We start from the raw sequence: 24,466 nt of genomic DNA on the forward strand, positions 1-24,466 counted from the left end.
AAGAAGAGGCCCTGTAGTTGCTTATAGGTCCTTGAACTCAACAGATTACACATGAGAAAAAAAGGAAATGAGAGAAGAGAACAGTTTGATAATAGAACTGACTGACCGACGGAGGGGAAGAGTGGTTAACAGGTGTGGAATGAGGGGGCATCCTCATGTCAATTGCTTCCTTTCTCAAAAAGCTGCTGATCTTCATGGGATTAGCTGGTGTCAGTGTGGATTAGCAAAAGCAACTCTCCTCAGCAGGGGTCGTGAGAGACTTCCCCCTCTTTCTTCCCTCCTTGTGTTGCTGTTATGATGATGTTGTTATTGTAATCGCGACATCCGTATTGTTATGATGAACTGCCAGAGTGTCGGCGGCTGTAGCCCAGAGGAACTGCTTTGAATCATTAATCACTGTTTGTGTGTTGTTGTCATCTATAAACTAATAAAACGGGCTGCAGCTTGTTGGAAACAACTGATAACTGTTTACCAGTAGTCCCTGTTTGTTTGTGTGTGTTTAGACATTCTGGTGTGAAGACAATGAAGTGATTGCTACAGCTAATGCGTTGCCATGTTGATGAATGATTGCGAAGTTGTCTAACATGGAGGGATATCATTTTTAGCGTTATTACAAGAAGTACAATTTGAGGTGAGTATTTGTTCGTGTCATCACCAGAGTGTCAGGCACCTTGTGCGGTTGTGGGTCTTTATAAGGTCCTGGAGTGAGTGAGTGTGTGTGTGTTGTGATGAATTAAGAGGCGGTGGAAAAGGGATGCAACGGCTCGATGGTTTGTAACAGTCTGAGAATCACAGACTCACTCGTCATAAAAGCGAACGTGAATGTTGCAGCTCGGTCATTTAGACAGTTAAACAGTCGCGGCATTAACCAGTCCAGTCCTTGTTTGGATCTCTGCGTAACTGTCAGTGACAAAATTGATCGGTCTCCCAAGGGATGATGTGCAGCTGGCTGTTGGCAGGTTAGAGGGAATCACTGCAGCAGAAGAGGTTGACTGTGGTTGTCTGAGAAAAGGGCAACGATTAATAGTTGCCTTGATTACTTGTTAAAAACAGTATTAAATTAAAATGCTCTCTCTCTCTCTCTCTCTCTCTGAATGTCACTTATTGCTGCAAGGCACTAGCAGGGTCTAGTCAGCAACAGTGCAGCGTTTAGAAAGATTTTACTTAATTAAAATGCAAGTTGTCATAGCCTGTTATAGAAGAGTAGGTGCAGACGAGTTCCATCACATCTCTGAGACAGCCTCATCCTACTAGAACAAATTATAAACAGCTTGGTAGAAACAACCGAGGCGTTCAGGCGCCTAACTGCCTACAATAAACTCCCAAAAAGTTAATTGTAGGCTGTTAAAACGGTCTCTACAAGCAGTTTATCTTTTGTTGCCGGTTTGATGAATAAATATAACATTTTCAGCGCAAAAATTTTAGACGCTGTAATTAAACAGACATAGCTTCATCTCGCTTCCCTGGGTGCTTGTCATGTCTTTTATCTTGAATCTTTCAAACCCTTCATTTCAGAATCATTACGTCTAATTGATGTTGGATAATCATTTCAACACGATCTCGTCTTTCCCCTGAAACAGGACTCCCTGTGCTTCAATTACTGTATCTTCATGCTCCAAGCTGCTGAGTGTGAATAATAAACATTTTATTCAACTTTTCCGATGTTTAATGTAGGCATTAAGGCCTCAGTTGCTAAGAGACGAACTCTGCAAATAAAGAGGGTCCATTTTCTAATTTTTTAAGATTAGTTCTTAGTATCTCCCATTTGCAAACAATAACAATGCAGAACACCGACTTTGATTCATGGCAAAACTACATTTCCCAATGTTAAAAAATGTTAACGGTATTTTACTGACCTTTAACAAACAGCAGCTTTCTTGTTTTGGCCTCTGTGGCCGTTTATTAACACATTTTTCCACAGACAACTGGCAAAACCACATTAGTTTTAATCCCTTATGTTGCTGCCATCACCATGGTTACCCAGAGCTCCTTACCGGAGTGAGTGACAGTACAAAACAACATTACAACAAGAGAGTCCCATAACCTCACAATATGCTGAACCCATGCCCAACAAGCTTCGGTGAATCATGTGAAAGCATCCCATTTCCTGTGGTGCCTGGCGTGCTGCAGAGTTTTTGGAACCCGGAGACTTGAATTTGAGTCTGGATGGACTTTTTGAAATTATGATGCTGTCACTCACATTCACTTCCTAATTGGCTCTCATCAGTCAAGCCTCGACTACCAGCTGCTAACATTTATTGTAAGTTACAGTTACGAGTTCCACCTCGTTGTTGGACCAAGCAAAGAAAATGCCGGTCTTAGTTTTAGTCATTTCTCTTTCTTGTTTGTTGCCAACAGGACAGTAGAAAATCTGGTTCCTGTTTATATCGGCATGCACATGACTTGTGCCAGAACACTGGCTTCTCTCTTGCTGCAGTATAGGGGGACCATACTTAAAGAGAATACTTCTCCTGGCTCCAATTACACAATACTGTCAAGATCAGGTGCAAAATCAAACTAAAATGTTACACCTAATTCAACTTCCTACAGTCTCTAAGTCCAGACCATCTGTATAGCACAACAAAATGAAAAAAAAAAAAAAAACTGCCTCCATTCTACCTAATTGAGGAGCTCATTAAGTGGACCTCTGTCATCATGGTGAATGATAGACATTTTCTGGCCCGTGGTTGAGTTTCTGCCTGTCTCTTCATTATGACCTGATGACAGACAAAGCTTTCTCTTTGTTTACACCCTTCACTTGCTTTAGAGGCTCTGTCAGCCTGTGGTATGCACATCCAGGAATATTAATGCAGTTATCTGTTTGACATGCTTAAAGGATGGACTAGATGGCTTTTTTTAAACAGCTGGGTGTGGTGCTTGGATTACTGTACTCTGATTAATACACCCCTGAAGCCATGTCTGCAGAGTGCCACGTTTGTGTAGACTTCCTGCATGAAGGAGGAAAAAGGCAGAAAGATTGAGATGAGATAGGAAAGCACCACTCAGCACATTTATATGACTAAATCAATTCTTGTCTGCTGAAAGAAATGTCTTCACACTCTTGTTCCAGACTGCGATGGTAATATTTATGCAAAGACAGGTATAAACTGTTTGACCTTTGTGCACATGCACTGTGGAAAACGCAGAGGACACGCTCACACACAACAGAGTGAAAGAGCGAAAGACAGGAGAACTGCTTTGAATGAAACATAAGGAGCTAAAGCTTTGAAGTCTGACTGTCTGCGTGGATGGTAAAAACGGTATGGACCATACCCCTGTCCATTGTTTTTGTTGGTTGGTTTGTTTATAGCCAAGATTGAACAACAGAAGAGATCTACACGAAACATGGGGGAAGAATGTGATATGGGTCAAGTATGAACCCATTAAAGTTTGGCACAGATCTGGATCAGGGGGCGGATCAACTTCAATCAAGTTTTTTTACTTTCTTTAACATTGTGAGATTGGGTGTTTTTTTTTTTGTTAGGTCTTAGCAGAGGTATGCACTCAAATGATTGCTATTCTTATTTTTTTTTTTGATGGCATCAAGATACTTAAAGTCTGATTTCTATTTAGGTTTTTTCAATAAAAGAACTTGATTACCTTCAAGCATCTCTTGGATTTCAATGCTCTCAGCAAGCTTTCTTTAGTTTAAGCTAAGCTTACCCTTTTGATAAGATAATCAATGCAAAACGTAGGAAGCTTTGTTTCCACAATTGCTGCACAGCTGTAGAGGAACATTTGCAGCCAAAGTGTTCTTAAACTGAGACCTCTGTCTAAGAATGTAGATTTTTTTTTTTAATTGACCTGATCTGCATGTGAGTCAGTGTAATGACATCCAGCTGGAGGTGGCTGCAGGGCAGCGCACAATGTACAAACTCTTTTTTTTGAGCAGCCCACTTGCCTTTCCGCTTTTCCCAGCAACCCTTTCACTGCCCGATGGATGGAGCTATTGAAAGTTTTTTTCTGAACTTTTTGTGTGGTCTTTGTAGCCTGACACTAGCACTGCTGTACCTGAGTGTGTGTGTGCAAGCTTTTATACTTGGCTGATGGGATGCCTGCCTGCACAAAAAAGCGCCCTAAACTCCTGTGCCATAAAATCCCTTTGTTGTCTTCTGTTTAGTTCTCCTGAACTTTAGTATTTGCCCTCCTCTAAAGCATCCTGACGCCCCTCCTTTTCCTTATGCGACTTGTCCCTAAAGATGTGACCCGGTGTCCTTTTCTGGATGCTAATGTGTGTCATTGTGCAGCTTGTTATGTGTGCATCTGGCTGCAGGAACAGCTGTTTGTCCTGGGTGGTTTTGGCGTGCGATTGTGCGGTCCAGGGTCAAACCCTGTGTTACATTGTTCTGAACCAGTGTGCTCCTGTGGTGGCCTGGTGACAGCCGGGACGACCGGCCTAAAAGTGTGTTAATTGCACGGTTGTGGCCAAACGGAGGCAGCCGTAGAGTCAGCGTAGCCGAGGAATGGAGGGAAGGATGGGTTTTGCTGCAGCTGCAACCCATGATCATGGTGATCTATAAATGGGCACAACTCTGTTTAGTGTCTAAATGGATAACAAAAAAGAAAATCCTCTGTTAACCAAAATAGCAAAGTCTAGTGCTTCTGAGTCAGCAAAAGACAGACGAAGGCAAACAGTGTTCATAATGAAAGCTTATCCAATATGCATTTTGTCAAAATGTTGGTAATTTGTGCTTTAATGATCTTAACCTTTACTTTTCTTTGTGTCTCTTTTTTTTATTCCTGTAGCGGAACCAGCAGACCTCTTGAAGATTTTAGATTTTCACAGTTCACCCGAGGGTGTTACAAAAACAACGGGTTTCTGCTCACATAGGAGGTCAACACAAGGACCCGATGTGGCTTACAGAGTATCCAAAGATGCCCAGCTCAGCGCCCCAACCATACAGCTGTATCCAGGTGAGTACGTGACTCGGCACACATACCACGGTCTCTTTTTGTCTCTCTTTTTAATAACATCAAAGGATCCTCAAAGCCATTTTAATCCAATTTTACTTTTCCATACTGCACTTGAGGGACTGTAAATGTTGTGGCTTTTCCAAGATCTTTAACGTATCTTACTAGTTGTCTCTGCTACACAATCTTTCCATCTGGTCAGCTTGATGACATGCTCTCACCTAGTCTGTTCCAACCCCCCCCCCCCCCCTTATCCCCCCAGCTGGACGATTTATTGGCTCGTATAAGTTGATTATTTATGTCAACTATATCTTTAGTTTATGGGATTTTAGGCAGGGGACCCCTGCAAGTGTTTCACCTCCCTGTTCATTCCCCACAAACATATACAGTATGTCTAAATCTTTTAGCCCTGTAAAGAAGTCAGAGATGAGCAGCACATCTGGAAAATTAGTCAGTCCTTAGTCTCACACAATAAAATGTCAAAACAATAAAGATAATGCATGCTGACTCCTCACACAGCTAAACATTCCAGCTCTGTAATATTTGATTCTGGAGGAGGAGCCAGACAGTGGAAAAAACAGTGAAAATAGGGGTGGTAGAGGGGCGGGAAGTCTGGGGTTCCACTTTCGCCCTTGTTCTATTGTGCTGACGTGGCTTCAGGCTGCTGCTCCGTTCTTTCCTCTGTCTCATCCCTCTGCTTGCCTTTCTCCCTCCTTCACGTTATTTTCCCTCAAGCGCAGTAATTTTCCCCTCTGTCATTGCTTCTAGACGGCTGCTGCCTCACAGTGTACTTTTCTCTCTCTCTGTATATCATCTAAACTGTCTGGTGAGACATGCTGAGCTCCTTTCTCGGTACACTTTTTTTTTTTCTTGCTCCAGTACAGAAACTCAAAACCATATTTCTGTGACAACCACTTTCTAAAATATAGATAGATTGGTTTCTCCGCAGCTTAAAGATACAAAAAGTCACAAAAAAAGAAAAGAGCAACGTGGTCTAGAGGGAGAAATGATAACCCTTCCTGTGAGCTAAGTCTCCACAAAGCTTAGATTGGATGATGGCCCTCTCAGACGTTGCACTGGCCTTAGCGGACCTTTGATCCATATCATAGTTCTTTTTTGGGGCTTAAAGCTGAGCCACAGGGCTGCTGCGGCCTGCGTGCCCTATCATGCTCTCCAATCAAACAAATACTGCTCCACTTTGAAGCTCTATGTCAGCGGAGCCCTCTGTTTAGATACACGTTCTATAATTACGCACATGCTACTTCGGATCATCCAAAATAACAGTCTTCATAAAACAAACCAACTTTGGAGGAGTTCATAACAGGCACCACATACTCTTTAGGTGCAAACAGAATACGTTGCTGCCTGGAGCTCCAAGGCCTTAAAAGCCAGTGTAAGTGTCTGTGAATGTGGTCCCCTCTCTCACCTCACCATTAAGAAAATGTACAGCTAATATATTCCAGAAGGCAGCGAAACGTGTGAGATCATTTTATCCATCTCTTTTTTCCCCCCTTAAATTAAGTTTGCTACTGAATTTTGACTCTGGCCCAAAGCCTGGGAGGTACAGTTCTCTCTCAATTATCAACCCAGCACCCTTTCCCCTGAGGGAAAACATATATTATATGAGAAAAACAAAGGCGTGTAAACTCATTCTGTTATGACTAACGTCAGTCATAAAAAAATATATAAACCTGCAGAAGCTCCGATTGAGAACACACTGGCCCATGACCCCGTAACCACAGTCTGTGATGATGTGTTGGAAAACGAGCGAGTACAGACATGCAATCATTAGGCAAACATGTGGAAGGGATGATTCATGTGAAACTACAGAGGCACTGAGAACAGAGGAGTCCTTTCTTACCTATATTATGTGAATGAGAACTGAAGAAACAGGGAAACGGAGACATATCAGGCTTTAATTTTTATACCACACACTTCCCATGGCTTAATAGTCAATCCTCCTCTAATTATTGTCTCTTAATACAGATAAGTCAAAAGAAATGGCATGTAAGTGCGCATATATACAAATACAAATTACCACAAATCTGCAGTATCTTAAAAAGTATCAAAATTAATAATCTTCAATTCTAAAAAGTGTTAAATACGCTAAAACATTATGTGCTAGGTCTTAAATACATTTAGGTAGGTCTAAATTATGTGAACTTTCATTAAACACTTCCACTGTGTTTTAAAATTAGTTTTTTATTTCGCTGGCATGCGTAGTTTATAATGTCTCCTTGTGTTGTAGGTTTTTCTCGACGATACAGATATTGGCACGCTGTAACAAAACTCAGAACAAGACCAACGTGGAACCAAAGTCTATTGATACCTAGCGTCTCTGTGTGTAGTTATTCTCCACGAAGCTACTTCTCTTTATCTTATTATAGGAAGATATAAGTAATTCCGGGACTCAGATTCCTTCATATAAGTCACACTTGACATGTGGTGCATTTAATTTGTTATGCTCTGAAAAAAGCTCTTAAAACGTCTCAAATTTAACTTGCTGAGAAACCCTGCTGTAGCTCAGACAATGTGAAGTCCAGAAGAGATTTCCTCCCCCGCTGTCTCTGGTGACGACAGCCTGCATCAGCCCAAACAGCAAGGAAAGATTGATGCAGCGTCTTCTCCCTGATTGAGGTTATAGCTGTCACTTGGCATGTGTACTTGTAATCACGGCTGCTGTGGCTCGATGGCACTGGCCATGTGATTAGGGGCTTCTGCTTGCAGCATGCGGTGAAATTCAAACGGCCAAGCTGAGCTCAAGAGCTGTAGAAGCAATCTGGACATGGCTCACAAATGACTCAGTCGGTTAACTTCATAAAACCTTGGGTAATAATATTGATGTTATTTATTATGATAGGAAATATTTCCATGCCACATGAACAGTGAGTCCTGAAATTTTGGTTTAGTACTCGTCATTCGAGAGACTGTGGATGCAGAATATGCATCATGATATGACAGTAGTAGGGAAACATGATTGTTCTGATATCCAGTCATTAGGTAATTATTATGGTTATTTTAGCTGATTGAAATAATTATGGGAATAGATAATAATAAGAGTAGTTTATCTTCATGTCTCTATAAAAGTAAATACAAGCAGCTCTATCCACTGATCTGCATGTATACAGATTAAAGCCACCATTAGTGACATCAGTATAAGATGTAAGAGGTGTAACTCTCTCTCTTCAGATCTAATCCTATCGCATCCTATCTTACTGGAGCGTATCTTATCTGATCTTATGTGATGTGATTCGGGCCTTTAATTTAAATCATTTCTATCCTGAGTCCTATTACGCTCACCTGTATGCAATACACCATCCATCTTCCGCTCTGTCCTTTGTCCGGGTTTGTCAACGTTTTTGCAACAGTCAGGTACACATCTCTGCAGCAACGCGCAATCCCACTGGAATGTTGCTTGTCTTAAACATAAGGAGGGATTTGGACACGGCGATGACTGAAAGACCAATTACTATAGGACACAAGACTTTCTACCTCATTTACCTGCATGCACGCACGCAGAGAGAGAAGATACTGCCCTTCACTCCCTCCCGGACTGTCTGTGTGTTCTCAGCCATATGTTTGGTTGATGAAAAAGAGTAAATGAGGTGTAAATGTCAAATGCCAGCGGTGAAAAAATTGAGAGGGGGAGGCAGGAGACGCTCTAGATCTCCTTTAACTTCTATATCTGTATATCATACTAGATCAATATTTTATGGCGATACAAAGCAGTTTTAGTTTAGGGTAATTAATCTGAGGGAAAATGATGGATGTTGCCTCATTTGAGATGTTTGGACTTGTTTTTGAGTCTCTGACATCCCCAGACCTTTTTAGTCTGATGCCAGTATAAACGACCAGCCTCTCCATTCCCACACACACACACACCAAATGAGGAATGAGTTATCTCTCATCTGGTGGCCTAAGTAGCAGTGTGAGAGACACATTCCAGAGAAACCCGAGCTTTTCTGAATGACCCCCCCATCCCCAACCTTCCACTCTGTTACACGGTCCAGAGGAGAGAGTGAGGAGGAAGGTTTTTTTTTTTAATTATTCAGGGGCATCTCAGTCCTCGATGGCACAGGGGATAAATAGTGCATTTAGCATGAATCCACATATGATAAACCTTGCTGTGTAAATGCTGCATCAAAATTTAGAGAAAGTTTGATTTTGATTCTAAAACCACTACTTTAAATTTGGAAAAAGCCATTCTCTGTTTTAGTAAAGAAAAAAATTGTAAAATTAAAATAAATTAAGTTCAATAATAATATATAGAAAGTACATTCTCATTGCTTTGCTCCCCCACTTTCTCCCTCTGTGCCGTGGAGTCCCTTTTGCCCCTCAGCTGACCCTTGACCTGCACACAAACAGCCCGTCCTGAGCCAGCGCTGAGTCAATGCCTCTGCGACAGAATGTGACTCATGTGCAACCGGATGTAGAGACAAACACTCACTCATGGTTTCTCTTCTGATACTCCCCACCTTTCTCTTTTTGCATCAGACAGTAACACGTTTCATATTCTGCATATTCAAACTCCTCCATGTTTCTGAAGGCTTTTCTCTTCTCTCTCTTTCACCGTCCCGCTGTCGAAGCATCTGTCAATTAGAGACAATGTTTTTCATATGATGCCAAGCTAAATTCCTGAGGGAGCACGCCGCCAAGGCATGTGCTCTCCGCATGATGTGATTTGGTGCCTGGCAATAATGAAGGGATGATGGAAAAGGCAGGAAGATAGGACAGGAAGGCAAATGCCTGATGCTGACCAAGAAAAGAGAATAAGTAAATGGATAATAGTGGCAAGATATTTTTTCTCTTCTTTTTCTTTCCCCTTTTTCCTTTTCCACTATCTCTTCCCAACCTCAGCTTTCCTCACCGCATTCCCTCTGAGTCGTCCTCTACATTTTCTGATTGGCCACCTAGTTGCTCCAATTTCGCATTTTCCACCCCACAGCAGAGTAAAAAGGGGGTTTAATGGCTGCACGAGGTGCTAGAAAACCACTGCAACCACAAACCCTGCCTCTCTTTTCCGGTCGTCTGGAAATCTGCTCCGTGCACTCTGAACAGCAAGGAGCTGCTGCTGGAGTCCCAGTCGTTTCATTTGCTTATGTTAAACATAATCCAGATAGCTGCTTTCTCCTAACAGTAGTGGTTTTGATATAGTCAAGATCGCCTCTTTCTAAAAGATTAGAAACCAGCATTTGCCTCAAGTGAAGTCTGACCTGGTCGCAAAGTCCCATACTCTTTCTGGGGTCCTGAATGCCCCAGGAAGAGTCTGTCTGGCAGATGTTCCGAACACTTCAGCAAAATGGAGGAAGTAGTTGAGGCTCCACCAAGCAAATGGAGGAAAAACATGTCTTTTTCATGTCTGTGCCTGTACCCTTTTATGGGTTTAAATACCAAATTATGATTTCCATTTCCACTTATGTCTTTAATTCTTTCTCCTGTAAAAAAAGTTTAAATCATATTTCCTTTTTTCCTCTGCTGGAGCGTTTCAGTGTCTGTTAGATCGATCATCTGAGGGGAGGGGTTTGAAGGATACTTCAACAAAGTCTCTCTGGATCACATGCTTTTGTCATTATGCTTCTCATCCTGCATTATGCTGGAATTGCTCCCACTTTGCATTTCTGCTTCAAACTTTTTTTTATTTTTTCCTCTCTTCGGCCTTTATCCATTTCAGATTAATCCTCTCATGTTACAGTCTCCGCACTTAACAAATAGTTTCCTTTCGGAGCTCAAAGCCATCAGTTATTCCAATCTAAATTATCTTTGTTTATTTAGCAGATCTTTCGATTAGAAGTAACAATAATAACTTTTATAGTCGCTCTTGACGCTGAAGAGCACACTGTCTCCTTAAAAAAATACTCGATTACAACATCCCTACCAAATAGTCTAGGCCTAGAAGTATTTGATTCCTTTTATGATGATGAACAACTACTAATATGTCTCCAAAACATCTGTCTCTGTCCAACCCACCATCCATCCTGCCAGGTGATGTGTTCCCAGAGGACTTTTCCATCTTGGCCACGGTGAAGCCCAGGAAGGGCAGCCAGTCCTTCCTGCTGTCTGTGTACAACGAGCAGGGCATCCAGCAGCTCGGACTGGAAGTGGGACGATCCCCCGTGTTCCTGTACGAGGACCACACAGGGAAACCCAGCCCCGAGGACTACCCCCTCTTCAGAGGAGTCAATCTAGCTGATGGAAAGTAGGTTCACCAGTCGATGAACGCGCATGAAGGCGTGTCGGCCTGTTTTTTTTCTTTTGCATCTTCCCCCTGTAATCAGAGTCCAGGTGGATGTGTCGGGCTTTAATGAACTGATGTGTTGTGTCTCTGGATAGTTTAGTGTGTTTGCACTAAACCCCATAATGCATCACCTGAAGCAGGTGTACCTGTTGCAATTGATATTTATTCTCTCTATTAGATATTACACATGATGTAGATTGCAGTATCCTCAAACGTGTATCTAGTGCAGAACCCATCCATGTCAACAAAAAGAGTTCTAAGATTATTTTACTCTCAAAAACTAAATGGGATATATTTAGATTTGAAGCCAGACACAAAAGGGGCCTTCAGCCTGTTGGCGGTGTGTATGTGGGCAGCAAGTAACCCAGTAAGCGTGTGAATTAACTCCTCCTCCCTTTCTAGGTGGCATCGAGTGGCCATCAGTGTGCACAAGCAGACCATCACCCTCATTCTGGACTGTAAAAAGAAGACCACCCAGAAGCTGCTCCGTAGCCCCAACCCCATCATCGATACCAAAGGAATTATAGTGTTTGGAACTAGAATACTTGATGAAGAAGTCTTCGAGGTAGGCATTTTGCTCTTTATCTACATGTTGGTATTGGTATGGTGCATTTAATCACCAGGCTATTAAAGATGGAACGCATAATTCATTGTCGTAAATACAAGTTGCGGTCTCAGCTCCACACATCAGAAAAGGGCCATGTCAAGGTTTTTGTTCTTCACTCAACTCAGAGTAGAACAGTAGCATACAAGCTAACAAGCTGAAGCAGCAAGAAAGCTGCCGACACAGTTATCAATGTCTGACCATGATGTGTATCAAATTACATCTGATTGTTTGGCCAACTTTCGAAACCTTGATGGAAATGGGTTTGCTTGATGTTAATAGCGAGTCGACAACTTCACTTACGCTGTTTTGAGTCAAGCTAGCATAACAGCACAAAACATAGCAAACAAGCTAAAGCTATCGCACAATATCCACAACGGCAGGTCGGCTTCTGTCCTGGGTCCTTTGGCCTCTTTTATCTCTCGCCAACAAATGAAATATCAACTCTTGTTTAGTTTCTTAATTTGTCACCTTCACCTATCCTCCTCTTCAATTCCTCCGACAACATCAACTTTGGTTTCTTCGGAGGCTCTGCCATGATGTCCACACTGAGAATGGCGAGTTGCCTCTTATTGCTAAGTGCTAGCTCTGGCTCTGGTTGCTAGTGTGCAATGTATGCCTAAAAGCAGGTCGTCATGTTCCAGCACTGTACACCAGAGTTACATGGTGCAGTTCCAGGCGTCCAGGGGGCGCTGTGGCAGTGACAGACGGGCCTTTCTTCCAATTATAAATTTATTTACCATCAGAAGGACTTTGCTGTTTCTGTTGCTTGAAGAACTATTTGTATGCTTGATTAGAGTGATTTCTGCCAGGTTCACACTAGTTTTCCAATCATCTTTGTCCATTTGGTTCCATGGTAAATTGCTGGTGCCAAAGTGGGATGAGTGAACAGATTTATAGGTTTCATAACTGATGCATTTTGGTATTTCCCGTCACATACTATTTACAAGGCCGTTCTAAACAAGTCAACGCAGTCTCTCTCAGACCAATTTGACTTTGATTTAAAGTCCTAAAGAAAGCAACATAAAAGTAAATGTGATTCATCTTTAAAGTACAGTACACACACATGGCAGTGGTGCAAAAGATGGTCGTCACCAATCCCCGTTCTGTGTGTCATGGAGGACAGAATACGGATTATGGTGGCGCCCACATCCTCCATAGAAGTGTGGATTTAGCTTTTGGAGCCCCCAACATCTACCCACTCGTACACACCCACACAAGATTGCAAATCAAATTTAATTTAAAGTGCCAGATATTCCACACTTTCCACAAAAGAACTTAATGTCCTGCAATTCTATTCCCTTTCCATCTGTGCTGCATTTGCAGTTCAACTTTGCATCTGTTGTTACGGTTTGAAAAGTTTTGCCTTATTGTGGCTACTAAGCAACTAAAAAATATTACTCAAACTGTTATATTTCTTTTATTGTTTGTGGTGTCTCCTCATCTAAATGGGCATGGGCAACATTTGTGTTTACAGAGCTTTTTAGGAAGCGATGGCAGGTTTTGATTGTTCAACTGAGGGGGTTTCCTCTTCCTTTCTCCACTTTTTATGTGTATAAAAGCTTTGTGGCAGGAGATGAAAGATTAATCATAACCTGACCAGACAGTACAGGAAGCCTTCACCTGATCTGCATCATAATATAAAATACAGTTTGCTTTTACCTAGTGTGAAGAATCAGAGTTTGTTTGGATACTGCCTATAGCGAGCTTTTGTGTGTATATTTGTCGCTCTTTAACATCACACACACATGCACACACGTACAAAAATGCACAGAGCGGCACAAGGCACAAGGAATAGTGTTGTCTTTGTCCCGTCGGAGTTGTGTTTGTTTAAAGGGGGATTAGTCTGTGAGGCTGAGGCCCTCAATAATAATTAGTAACAGAGGCTGACTGATGTGACTGATGCTGAGCCAGCTGACCTCTGACCTCACTGCTGCTCAACGAGAACAGACAAAAAGAAAGAAACATGACATCATCCCATGTACAATCCCTAAAGTCGCTCTGCCAAGCTATAGGGGACATGAATAAATGATGATAGACTAAGACTAAAACTTTCCCTCATTCATAACCATTAATGACAGACTTGCAACTAAATCCAGATTTCTACATTGAAAAAATGCCATATCTCAGTATGTACGATACTTTGTGTGCATAAATCTTTCCCAAGTGTCAGATGTGGTTCTGGAGTGAAGAAAAGAGGGGAATTTTTTAAGGTTATACAGATTATGTTTACATTTTTTGTGAAAATGTTGCCTTTAACCATTTGATAACTTCTCGTTTCCACACAGTTTTGCTTCGTATCTATTATTCCGTATCATATATGGACTTTGCCCCCTAGTGGCTTATTTTGTTATTATGTAACCTTCAAATTTATTTATCTTGTAGCAAAATAACATTATTGAAATTCACAATTTGTTAAACTGATTGAACCTGTTTAATTATACAGTTACACAGTCAGTTAGTTTTATGCTAATTTTGTGTGGGACAAAGTGCACATGGTTTGTCCGATATCCAACGCGAAAAAAAAGGTCCCAGACTGAAAAATACCAGATGGGAGGAGCTTTACAACAGATGAGATCACAGAGGTTGCCATAGGAATGCATACGAATGACTTGCATATGGACACAGAGCGATGTGGAAAAAGGAGGCGTTAGACATAAATCCTAATGTTTTTTATGTGTGTGCTATAGCTACTATTTAATCTACATCTATGGAGGTGACTGCTTTTATCCAGCACAGCTCTACTATTTGCTCTAATTTTATTGTTGCCCAGAGAAAACTGATCTTAAGGTTAAGGCGACACAGGAACACTTTAAATCATACCGAGCTATCGGAGCCGTGGTAACAGTCCAATGGTTACTGTGGGAACAGACGGATATTTTGTGAGAGATGTTTAAAGCCCTCCTGCTGTGCGTCTGCCAGTTGGGAGACAGGACAGGCTCCAGTGCGTGCACAAAATGGAAAATATGCCACATAGTTTCCAAATTATGCTCAGCCTGCACTCTTCTCACTCTCTCCTCCCCTCACTCCCTTCTCCCCTCTGTAGTTTAGTCGGATCCCATGTTGACTTTTGCCAGAGTCAGTTACCACCAGGAGGTGGTGAGCATGAAAACACACACACATGCACACACACACTAAAGAAAACACGTTTGATTTCACCAGCAGGCCGATTAGTTCAGTTGACTTGAGAGCCTGCAGTTTCCACTCAGTCTCGGAATGCAAAAGAGGAAATAATAAGACAAGAGAGAAAAAAAGAATCAGTTTGGAATTATCAAATTTGAGAGAGCTGTTCGTGATGGCGCTTATTTGATATCTCAAAACTTCTCAGAGGAGAGGATTTTATGTAAAGAGGACAAAACATTAATAGTCAAAAGCAGAGATAAAATGATGTGACTTTGCATCTAAGAATTGGAGTAAATGTAAAGTTCTGTCTGCCTGTGAATCTCTTTACTCGCCCGGGTCTTTTCTTTCCATACCGCAGTCAGGAGAGACGTATACTTGCTGAGGGGGGTTTGTGGTTTGGTTTCTGACATGGTTTTTGTGGTCACAGAGAGAGCATTTGCCCTCTAACTACCATAATGTTATTTTTTTTTCTCAGCGGTTTGCAAAAGAGTAGTGTGGCTCGTGCCAGTGAAGATCATAAACGTAATCAGAGCAGTTATTATGGGAGAAGACGGGTATTTTACCTGGTAATCACTGCTTATATGTTGCAATGAGATCACAATTACTCCATTATAATGCCTAATGCCCCTAAAATCTATTCAAATCAGTCCTCAGACCTTAAGCAGTGCTGTTACACTTCATGGATGTGTAGAGCTTGTGGGTATATTTTTGTGTTGTTCAGATAGTTGGTGCCTCTTTGACATTGTCCATCTGCAGAACGTGTCCCCCCCCCGATTTGTCTGTTTTCCCGGAGAGTGTGCCAAGAAAAACTCACAGAGAATTTAATGCCCATCCCTCAGTTTAAAGTGCCGCTCAGTGAAACAAATGGCTGCAGTTGGTCTGAGAGAACACAAACAGGGACGGACGAACCACTTGGCCTTACTCAGGTAATGTGGGAGGGGAACCTCCTCGAGTGAACCTGAGCAGCCGAAGTGGAGCCATGCGAACACAGCAGTGTCTGGATCTCGAAAGTCATCCAGTTTTGATACGTGTGATTTTATAGCGCAGTTTGTGTTACAAAAAACACATACATTTTGTATATTAGTGAGCTGGAGGATCAGAAAAAAGTCCTGGTGTCGAGAAAACAAGAGGTTGTGGTTGTGTAAGCTGAAACCTTTGGGCCATACTCTGGAAATTATGAGGAGATCTTTTCCCACTGATGTCAGACTTGGAACAGCACACATGCCACGTGACATCATCCAGAGGTTTCCTTGGTAGCCGCTGATAGGCCGTCCCGGGCCTGCAGCAACACGGGGGGATGAGGGTGTCCGTGTGTCAGGGTTAGTGGGTGGGGATATAAAATAGCAGGAGGACGAATGAGGTTGGATGTAGAGAAATAAAGGATTAGAGATGGAATGAGTGGGGGAGTAAAGGCAGTGTGATACGAGTAAGAGTTGGGACTGAGGCATTTAATGGGGCAGGGATGATGTGGGGCTCCCATGCTGCATCCACAGCCAGGAAAAAGTAGTAAAATCATGCAACACGTGAGCTTGATACTTGTTAAGAGCAGTGATGTTGTGATTTCATGATGAGTTTAACACATCCTGTTTTCCTCTTGTTTTTCCTGCCTCCCATTATTTAAATTTAACATGTTTCAGTCATCTAAGGTAAAGACAGATTTACCTCAGTAGTTATTCCTGATTTAGGACTTGACAGTTGTCAAGGGGGATAAACTGCAGAGAAACCTGACACCACCTTGTTCCATTTGGACAGAAGATTTTTCAAATTCAGAATCTAATTTAAGCTCATTTTGGCTGAAGTCTCTGAGGCAGAGGTAGAAACAGTTTGGCTAATGTTGCCAGGCCTTGACTGGACCTCTGTTTTATTGTTATAAGATATATTCAGTAACTTAAGTTCAGTTCAACTTTTTTCAAGAGTACCTGACTCTTTGCTCTCAACTTGACAGTTCCCAATAAATATGGAAATACACCTGAGGAGGCACCACTAAAGCCACATTTACATTGTGAGCACAAATAGTTCCTTGGCTTCATGAAACATCACTGAAAACCCACTAGAAATGGTTGGGAATCATACTGCAAATGAAGGTTATGATTTTTTTACCTTTTGTCTGCCATTTGTTGGCAAGATTTCACAAAAACAGCTCAACGAATTTCCACGAAACTTGGCGGAAGGATGTGTTATGGCAGAGGAAAGAATACATAAAGATTTGGTGTGGTGGGGGATGGATCCAGGATCCCCCCCCCCCCACCACACTTTCTTTAACATTGCAAGATGTGGTGTTATTATAACATGCTTTCCCAGGGAATAATTTGGCGGAGCACCACTGAGTGCCATAGTTTCCCTGCAGTGTTTGTATGATTTTCAGTCAGACTTGATTTTTCACACAGATAAAATCCGGTCATGGGGGAAGCGATGCATCTGACATTAATTTAAGAGGCATTCAGACCCCATATGCGAACTACAATGTGTCCCATCTGGGAAATATACGGTGATCCAAATGTTTCTGGGCGCATACCTTTTTAAAGAAATGTCCGTTATTGATAATGGGTTATTACAGATCCAAGTGGCTTACCTACGAGGATTTGGCCATAATAAATTTATTGTATTATCTTGTCCAAGGCAAACGTCATGCTTCACTCTCAAAGCACACTCTATACATTTCAGGCAATGAAATCGACTCCAGTAGCCTCAGGGAAGATGGAGTTTCCACCATGGATAATTAAGAGAATTTCCCTAATTCATGTCAGATGTTTGTCTTTCGCCACCTTTATTCCCTCCGTTCCTCCTTTACCGCGTCAGCAAGCCCTGAAAGTGTACCCTCAGCACTTCAGCGAACGGCCAAGCCAAACACTCATGAGACTACGTCTGCTAGGTGAGGTGAGCCGCTCCGGTTTCCACCACCCCAAGGAGGACGGGAAATGGGAATATGGCCGCCCGTGGCCTTTGGTGGTGTGGGATTAAAATCTTACACAGATGGGAGCGCGATGGGGGGAGGGCAAGGGGGGAGGAGACCTAGACGGGGGTCCAAACACAGGGATAGCATCAAAGAGGTGAAGGGATGGTTAAGGTGCTGTGTAGTGGATAAGTGGGGTGGCAGACGGGCCTGTTGCTCTTGGCAGCTGCTCTGAGCGTTGGGGTTGCACAGTCTAGAGGGGAAAGTGCATGTGGGTGAAAATGTACTTGATGTCTGGTAAAGGTAATTATATATTTGTTGGAAGTGCAATTCCCTTGTTGGCATATGTGTGTGTTGCTTGTTTGTACTCAAACAGCTATGTCGACGATGTGCATCTATTTTGTGGATGCAGTTTTGTGTGTGTTGGTGCTGATTTATGGCCCCTGTGCAGTGGGCTGACCTCTGCAGTGTGTGTTTCTGTGGTCAGGCTGGAGAGCGCCCAGGCACTGGGACTGCGAGTGTTGCCGGTGTGGGCTGGCAGTGGGACCGAGACCTGACTCAGAGCTCATGGGTGACTGTGTAAATATGCTGTGAAAAGTATTTCACCTTAAAAACGCAGCCAGATCTTGGACCTCCCAGTCTTATCCTGCCCTGTGGGACCCTCCCGCACCCATTTTCCCTCTGCTGACACCTGGTGAAATGATGACAAACTCGAGACTTAAATTTTCCTTCTTTAAGCCGCCGTCTTTTTTTATTGTGTGAGGCGAAGAAGGTAAACAGAACCTGTGTGAGCTGTCCCTGGTTTGTTTTATCTCATGCTGCTCCGAGCCAGGAAAGTGCAACTTTGACATCACCTCCAGAGCTTAGTCTAATAAAAAGGCCTTTGTTGGTCTCCTTTTACTTCATGCTTGAAATATGTGCGTGTATGAAAAAAGAGAGGAAGACGAAGAGTGTGTGTGTGTGTGTGCATGTGTGTGTGCGCGTGTGGTTCATGTCGTTTCAGCAACATTCAAGGCCGATCATGTTGTGATGATCTTTGAAAAGGCACCAATATTTGCTGCTCATGCATCATATCTTTTAATTCACAAGAGGGAACGATGAGCTCAGTCCACTCTTCGTGATTGTGGGTCAGGTTCAGTTGGAGACAGATGTTTGTTTCTGTGCTCACTGGAGCACTCTCCTGCCACCATTTGGACACAACCAGAACATCCAGCAGGGATTGATATGTGGGGTGGGGGGGCGAAACAGGGCGAGGTTCTGTGTAATATTTAAACAATAGATTATTATTGATCAGAATCCAGTTGTTCTGCTTCCGTAATCTTGTTACAAGTTGCAACCCTGCAATCACATATCGTGTCTTTCACATGAATGTGATGTGGAGTGAGGTCTTCCATCGCTCGCAGCCACAGGCGAATGGCATTTCAGCCAGAGCGCGACAAGAGGAGAGCACTGGCCAGGAGCTGAATCGTATTTCAGCAGCGTCCAGGGAGATGCTGACAGCCGCAGCCCTGTTATTGTCTGAAAATTCTGCCTTAAGCACCACTCTGATGTGCCACATGACATTGCGGAGTGAAAAATGTCACTGTCCCTTCTCAAAGAGGAGAGCTGATTGCTCGTCTTTTATGGCTCCCCTCTTGGGTTTGGATGTGATTCTATAATTCCAGGGTTTTTTCTTTTCTTTTGCGTTTGCTGTGATTGGGTCTGGGTTTGCTTATGCCTGTGTATGGTGCTGCATGTTAAGGCTAGTGTATTTTGTTTTGCACACCAGCTTCCATCTGTGAATTCTGAGGTGAAGAATAATCTGTACCGTGTTGACCATTGAGTGCCAGAAGACTAAATACTTAATAACCATTTAATACATTTGCATTAGTATGCAGTTGGGTACCGCATAGGAATATTTACTGTTTCCCTACATCTGTAAAACAGCAGCTTATATAACATTTTGGCGCCACAGTCCGTCTAGCTCCGTGCGGTGAAAGGAGCAGCTCTGGCTCAAAGGGAGGAAATCAGAAGCGGCTTTAGCGCTTGTCGGGGTGGATCAAGACTTTGACAATAGTTTCACTGTGAAGGTGTAGCAGCTTTCATGGGAACAAATGCACTGTAGCCTGTGCCTTTTTATATCATATGTGTGAAGATGGATAGAAATGAAACAATCAGGGAAAACTTTTGCATCTTTGCATACACTGTAGATTGCATGATTTCCCATCATTGTCTATATTCAAACAGCATCAAAAAACATAATTAGTGTGCACATCCAATTAATTATATGGCTTTACCAATACTACCAATACCTTTTTGAAACCAGCCTGTTTGGAATGGGCTACTCTCTTGTCCTGTGTTAATGTTTCGGAGCTACTTCAGAATTATTCCTCATCCTTAGTGAGTCTTCCTCAAACATTTCTACAATATACTGTCACTTTTTATTGTTTGTGTGTTGGACGTTGTGTGAAGAGCTTTTTAATAAACAGTCAATGGTGCAGAGTGGAGTGGTTCATCCAACCTGGTTTATCTGCAATGAAGATTTTACTGTCAATGTTCCCATACATTTTAACTAAATATGGTGTTGTCATGTGTTGCTTATATAAGTTCAAATTATTTACTTAATTGTTGCGTTCCATCTACAGACAGAGACGTTTGTGGAATTAGTAGGTAAATAATATTTTTAATTATCTGTAGAAACCTTTTGCTGAAAAATAAGGGTGCACCATTGATTTTACTAGTTGCGGTGAGGACCACACAGCCTGTGAATAGACCATACATTTCAACAACAGAAAGTCTGTGTGTGGAGGTTGATAGCATTAGCTTTAAACTCGCAGGGAAGCTCTAATGAAGAGTCGCTAATAAATGACATTAAGGGAGATTTAGGAGCCCATGTTCTTGGAGATTAACCCACGCTAATCGAAAAACTGTGGATAACTCTGAGTCTGCTGCATCGATTTTGACCCATTAAATCTAAGTGCAATCTAGTTTTGTATCCGTCTGAAGTTGGTTTTGTGCAGTGTTCAGTTCTTTTTCTAGTCGAGAACTTTTAACAGAGCAAAACACTTCAGTACATTCTCTATCCAGCATTTTCTCATCCTTTTTCCCCTTCTCATATACCTTCAGCCAAAGCCATCAGCTTTTCCAGCGTCAATATGACCCATATAACGCAACTCTTTTTCAGGCATCCACATGCCTCTTTCCTTCTCTTCTCATGTCACACATCATTAAACACGTTCTTCCACACTGCTCCCAGTGTTGCTGGGATGTTCTCATTAATTCTTAGGTGTATGATTAATTATCTCATCTTGGTGAAATTAGGATCAAACTGCTTGTGGTCAGGATCCACGCTGACATTCCCCCGGCCGCTGTGGGAGATGAAGAAGAAAAAAAAAAAAAAGAGCATAGGGGAAAAATTAAGGCAGAAGAATGGCATGTGAATAGGGAAACAGTCGCAGTGCTCCAGACGGCAGGGCTGTTTTGTTGTACGCTGGGCCTACTCCTAATTCAATGTGACCTCATTTCAAACAGTGCACTCCCATCATCCCCTTTCAGTGCAGCTGTGACACACGGTCTGGCCAGCATGAGGAGGACAGACTGTTGAAAATGATACCAAGTCTCTAGCCTCCTCACGCATTGCGATTTTTGGACAAATGGCTGAAAGGTAGCCATTTGAATGTTTCCTGGGAGCTCAGGAGTTCCTAGCTGGGGGAGTTGGGTAATGGCCAATCCAGTCCTTCGGTCTTGGAGGAAGTAGTGGGATTTGTTTTCTTGCATTCACCATAAAACCCCACTGATAACATAAGCCAAGGACGGAGCAGGAAACATCATCTTGTGAAGTGTTCTGCAATGTTTTTTTCTCTCTTTTTTTTAAGGATGCCAGACACAATGTTCTGTGTGGTACCTCCTACCGAAGCGCCGGGATTGGTTGCTCTTTAGTGAACTGTCACTGGTTAGACCACAAATGCAATCAATTTCTGTGTGTCAAAAAATACGAGAGTCATCTGTGGAGAATTTCAGCTGGAAAGACATGTTGAGCGATTTCAGACTTTTGGCAATTGCACATAATAAAAAACACTGCATGCTCTGCGACGGGCTGTTCCCAGAGTTAAGCCGCTTCATGATTCTCCTACCACCACACCCCCCTGAATGTATATTCATTTCGACCCTGTGTTTGATCGATGTGGAACAACATCACTGCATTTTGGAAGTGTGATCAGTACATGTTTGGAAAGATACATTACAGCATTTTTGGTGCCATGAGCGTTCTGTTAAGAAAACATGTGGCAAACACACACACACACCCAGCTCCCCATGTTGCCCGGGGATCCTTCGGAGCCCTTTGCTCTTTTTCTCAGTTGTTCTTTTTCTGTCGACCTCCTCTTTTCCGTCTCTTTCTTTAAACCTCTCACCTCTGCTACTGTTCTTCCTCCCCCCCTGCACCTCCACTCAGTGCGCACACACACACACACACACACACACACACACACACACACACACACACACACACACACACACACACACACACACACACACACACACACACACACACACACACACACACACACACACACACACACACACACTCTCTCAGGTCAGATATCTGTATCTGCAGGTCTGCTCATGTTCTCCTTGTCACTCGAGCTAAGTTTATCCATTCATCTCACACAATCAGCTTGAGGGTGGAATCACTCCCATTCAGATCTCAGGCTGGGCTTATGCGTTTTGTTTAAACTCATTCATCTTGTTAAAGATCTACTCGGAGTGTGTGTGTGTTTTATTGTTTGCGTTAGCTACATGAAGTCAGTTGTTCCATGTTCTGCTTGTCTCACTCCTGGACCTCGGACAAAGTTCTTCATCATGCAGTCACCCTGAGATTCCCCCTGCCTCGACCTAGTTTCAGGCCTGTTTTGGATGCGATAATGCTGCAGGCAGATGTTCTCCCTCTTTATTTCCTTTCTTTCTTTCTTTTTTCCTCACCCCCCTCCTCCACTGTGAGACCGCCATGTCTCTCACTAATGACTGTTTGCTTGTTTATTTACATGCATGACTTGTAACTGCGCCCGGCAAGTCTCTTGACTTCCTGTTCTGTTGTGATTTCCAGGGAGACATCCAGCAGCTGATGATTGTAGCAGACCATCGTGCTGCCTATGACTACTGTGAGCACTACAGCCCTGACTGCGAAGTGCCAATGCCCGATCAGCCTCAGGCCCAGGACCCCAACACAGATGATTCGGTGAGTAAAATCAACTTTCTCAGCTTTAGTTTAACTTCTATAAGCTCAAAACTTACAGTTCAGCTTTGTAAACACAATACAGGCCATAGAGATCAACAGTGTGGTTCCAGAAGTAAAAATCCCATTCATTTTCTGAATTGAGATGTTTATTATTAACCATAATGTTTTAACCATCCTAGGTAGAATTAGCACACATTATGAGATTGTGAAACAAAGTTATATTCTCCTGTAGAAGCCACAAGTCTGCATGACTACCGACAGTCGCGAAAGATTGGCTACAATCGGATTGTTCAGTGTCACTACACAAGGTTATTACACTATATGAAACTCTATATGCAAACATTGAAGATACAAACTACAATATATTACAACACTATATAAACAACAATGTTCAATTTCAAGAAGTAAAGGATGATTTCCAACGGCTTATGGGATGCGTAGTTCCTTCACTGTACACAGACATCTACCTCTGCTGTCAAGCTTAATCTGAACCCTAACCCTAACGGAAAATGTTTAATGGTCATGTTCAATTCATCGTGTAGCTGGTCAGCCTGGGTCTAGTTTTAGACGTGAACCTCTTTCTGAAACGGCAATAGAGAAAATTAATGGGACATTTATGTGAAGGTACCAGAGCAGTTATAAAAGTGGGCGGTCACTGTTACGCTCTATTACTAGATGTAGTTTTGGTGGATATTTGCATATAGCAAAATACAGTACATTGTAGAGTCAAGATAAAAGAGACGCATGTGCTCTCATGACTGACCCTGCTCAAGGAAGTTCATTTCCCTTAATCTATAATTGTCTCTAATGCTCAGATCTCTGCCAGAGGAAAGAACTGAGTGGAAAGAACGGTGCTCCCAGGCTTTGCATTCACTTAATAATGTTCAGGAATGATGACAGTGCCTGCCGAAGCCTGCACCACGCTGTTTTCCACATTAAATACCAGCACACTGTGCGCATGCTAATTAAAGGCGTGTCAGAGAAGTGTTACAAGATGGACAGGAAGCTCTTCCTCTTCTCGTTTTTCCTTTTGTGCTGGGGCCTGTCAATATGCCTGCAAGCTACACAAAAACTTGACCTGTTTTTTCTTTCTTTTCTAAAGATGGGTGACATATTCGTTTAGAAAAAAATTGCTGTGGAAAAGTAATTTATCATTCAGTCGTAACATGTTGCAACAGGGAGATAGAGCATGAGGTTTCAGCATGTGTAAGGCATTCCTGTGTGCTACTGATCGATGGCCTGCCTGGTGCACATGCATCAGCCAGCCGGCAGCAGCAAAGCAGTGGATCATATTTAAGAAATCATGTTTTTAATAATTGATACTGATTCTTTCTCCCTCAGTCTCTTTGTCTCAACCCCAGTGTAATATTTTTCTCCTTTAGAAACCAGAGGACGCCTACTATTATGAATACCCTTACTATGAGGACGTGGATGGCAAGCCTTACGAATCAACCGGCGATACAGAGATCACAAAAGAAGTCAAGG

General features: G+C 42.5%; 1 protein-coding gene across 3 annotated transcripts in view; it reads left to right on the forward strand.

Moving 5' to 3' along the window:
• Positions 1 to 24,466, forward strand: part of col5a1 (procollagen, type V, alpha 1) — a 76,197-nt gene that overhangs the window by 12,050 nt on the left and 39,681 nt on the right. For all 3 annotated transcript variants that reach the window (XM_034601367.1, XM_034601365.1, XM_034601366.1), the window contains exons 2-6: positions 4,747 to 4,914; positions 10,894 to 11,107; positions 11,549 to 11,711; positions 22,850 to 22,981; positions 24,364 to 24,465. In XM_034601367.1, coding sequence (XP_034457258.1) covers positions 4,747 to 4,914; positions 10,894 to 11,107; positions 11,549 to 11,711; positions 22,850 to 22,981; positions 24,364 to 24,465 — 779 coding nt within the window. The remainder of the gene's footprint in view (positions 1 to 4,746; positions 4,915 to 10,893; positions 11,108 to 11,548; positions 11,712 to 22,849; positions 22,982 to 24,363; position 24,466) is intronic.

This window comes from Hippoglossus hippoglossus, chromosome 12 (genome assembly GCF_009819705.1).
Source record: "Hippoglossus hippoglossus isolate fHipHip1 chromosome 12, fHipHip1.pri, whole genome shotgun sequence".
Classification (NCBI taxonomy): Eukaryota; Metazoa; Chordata; class Actinopteri; order Pleuronectiformes; family Pleuronectidae; genus Hippoglossus; species Hippoglossus hippoglossus.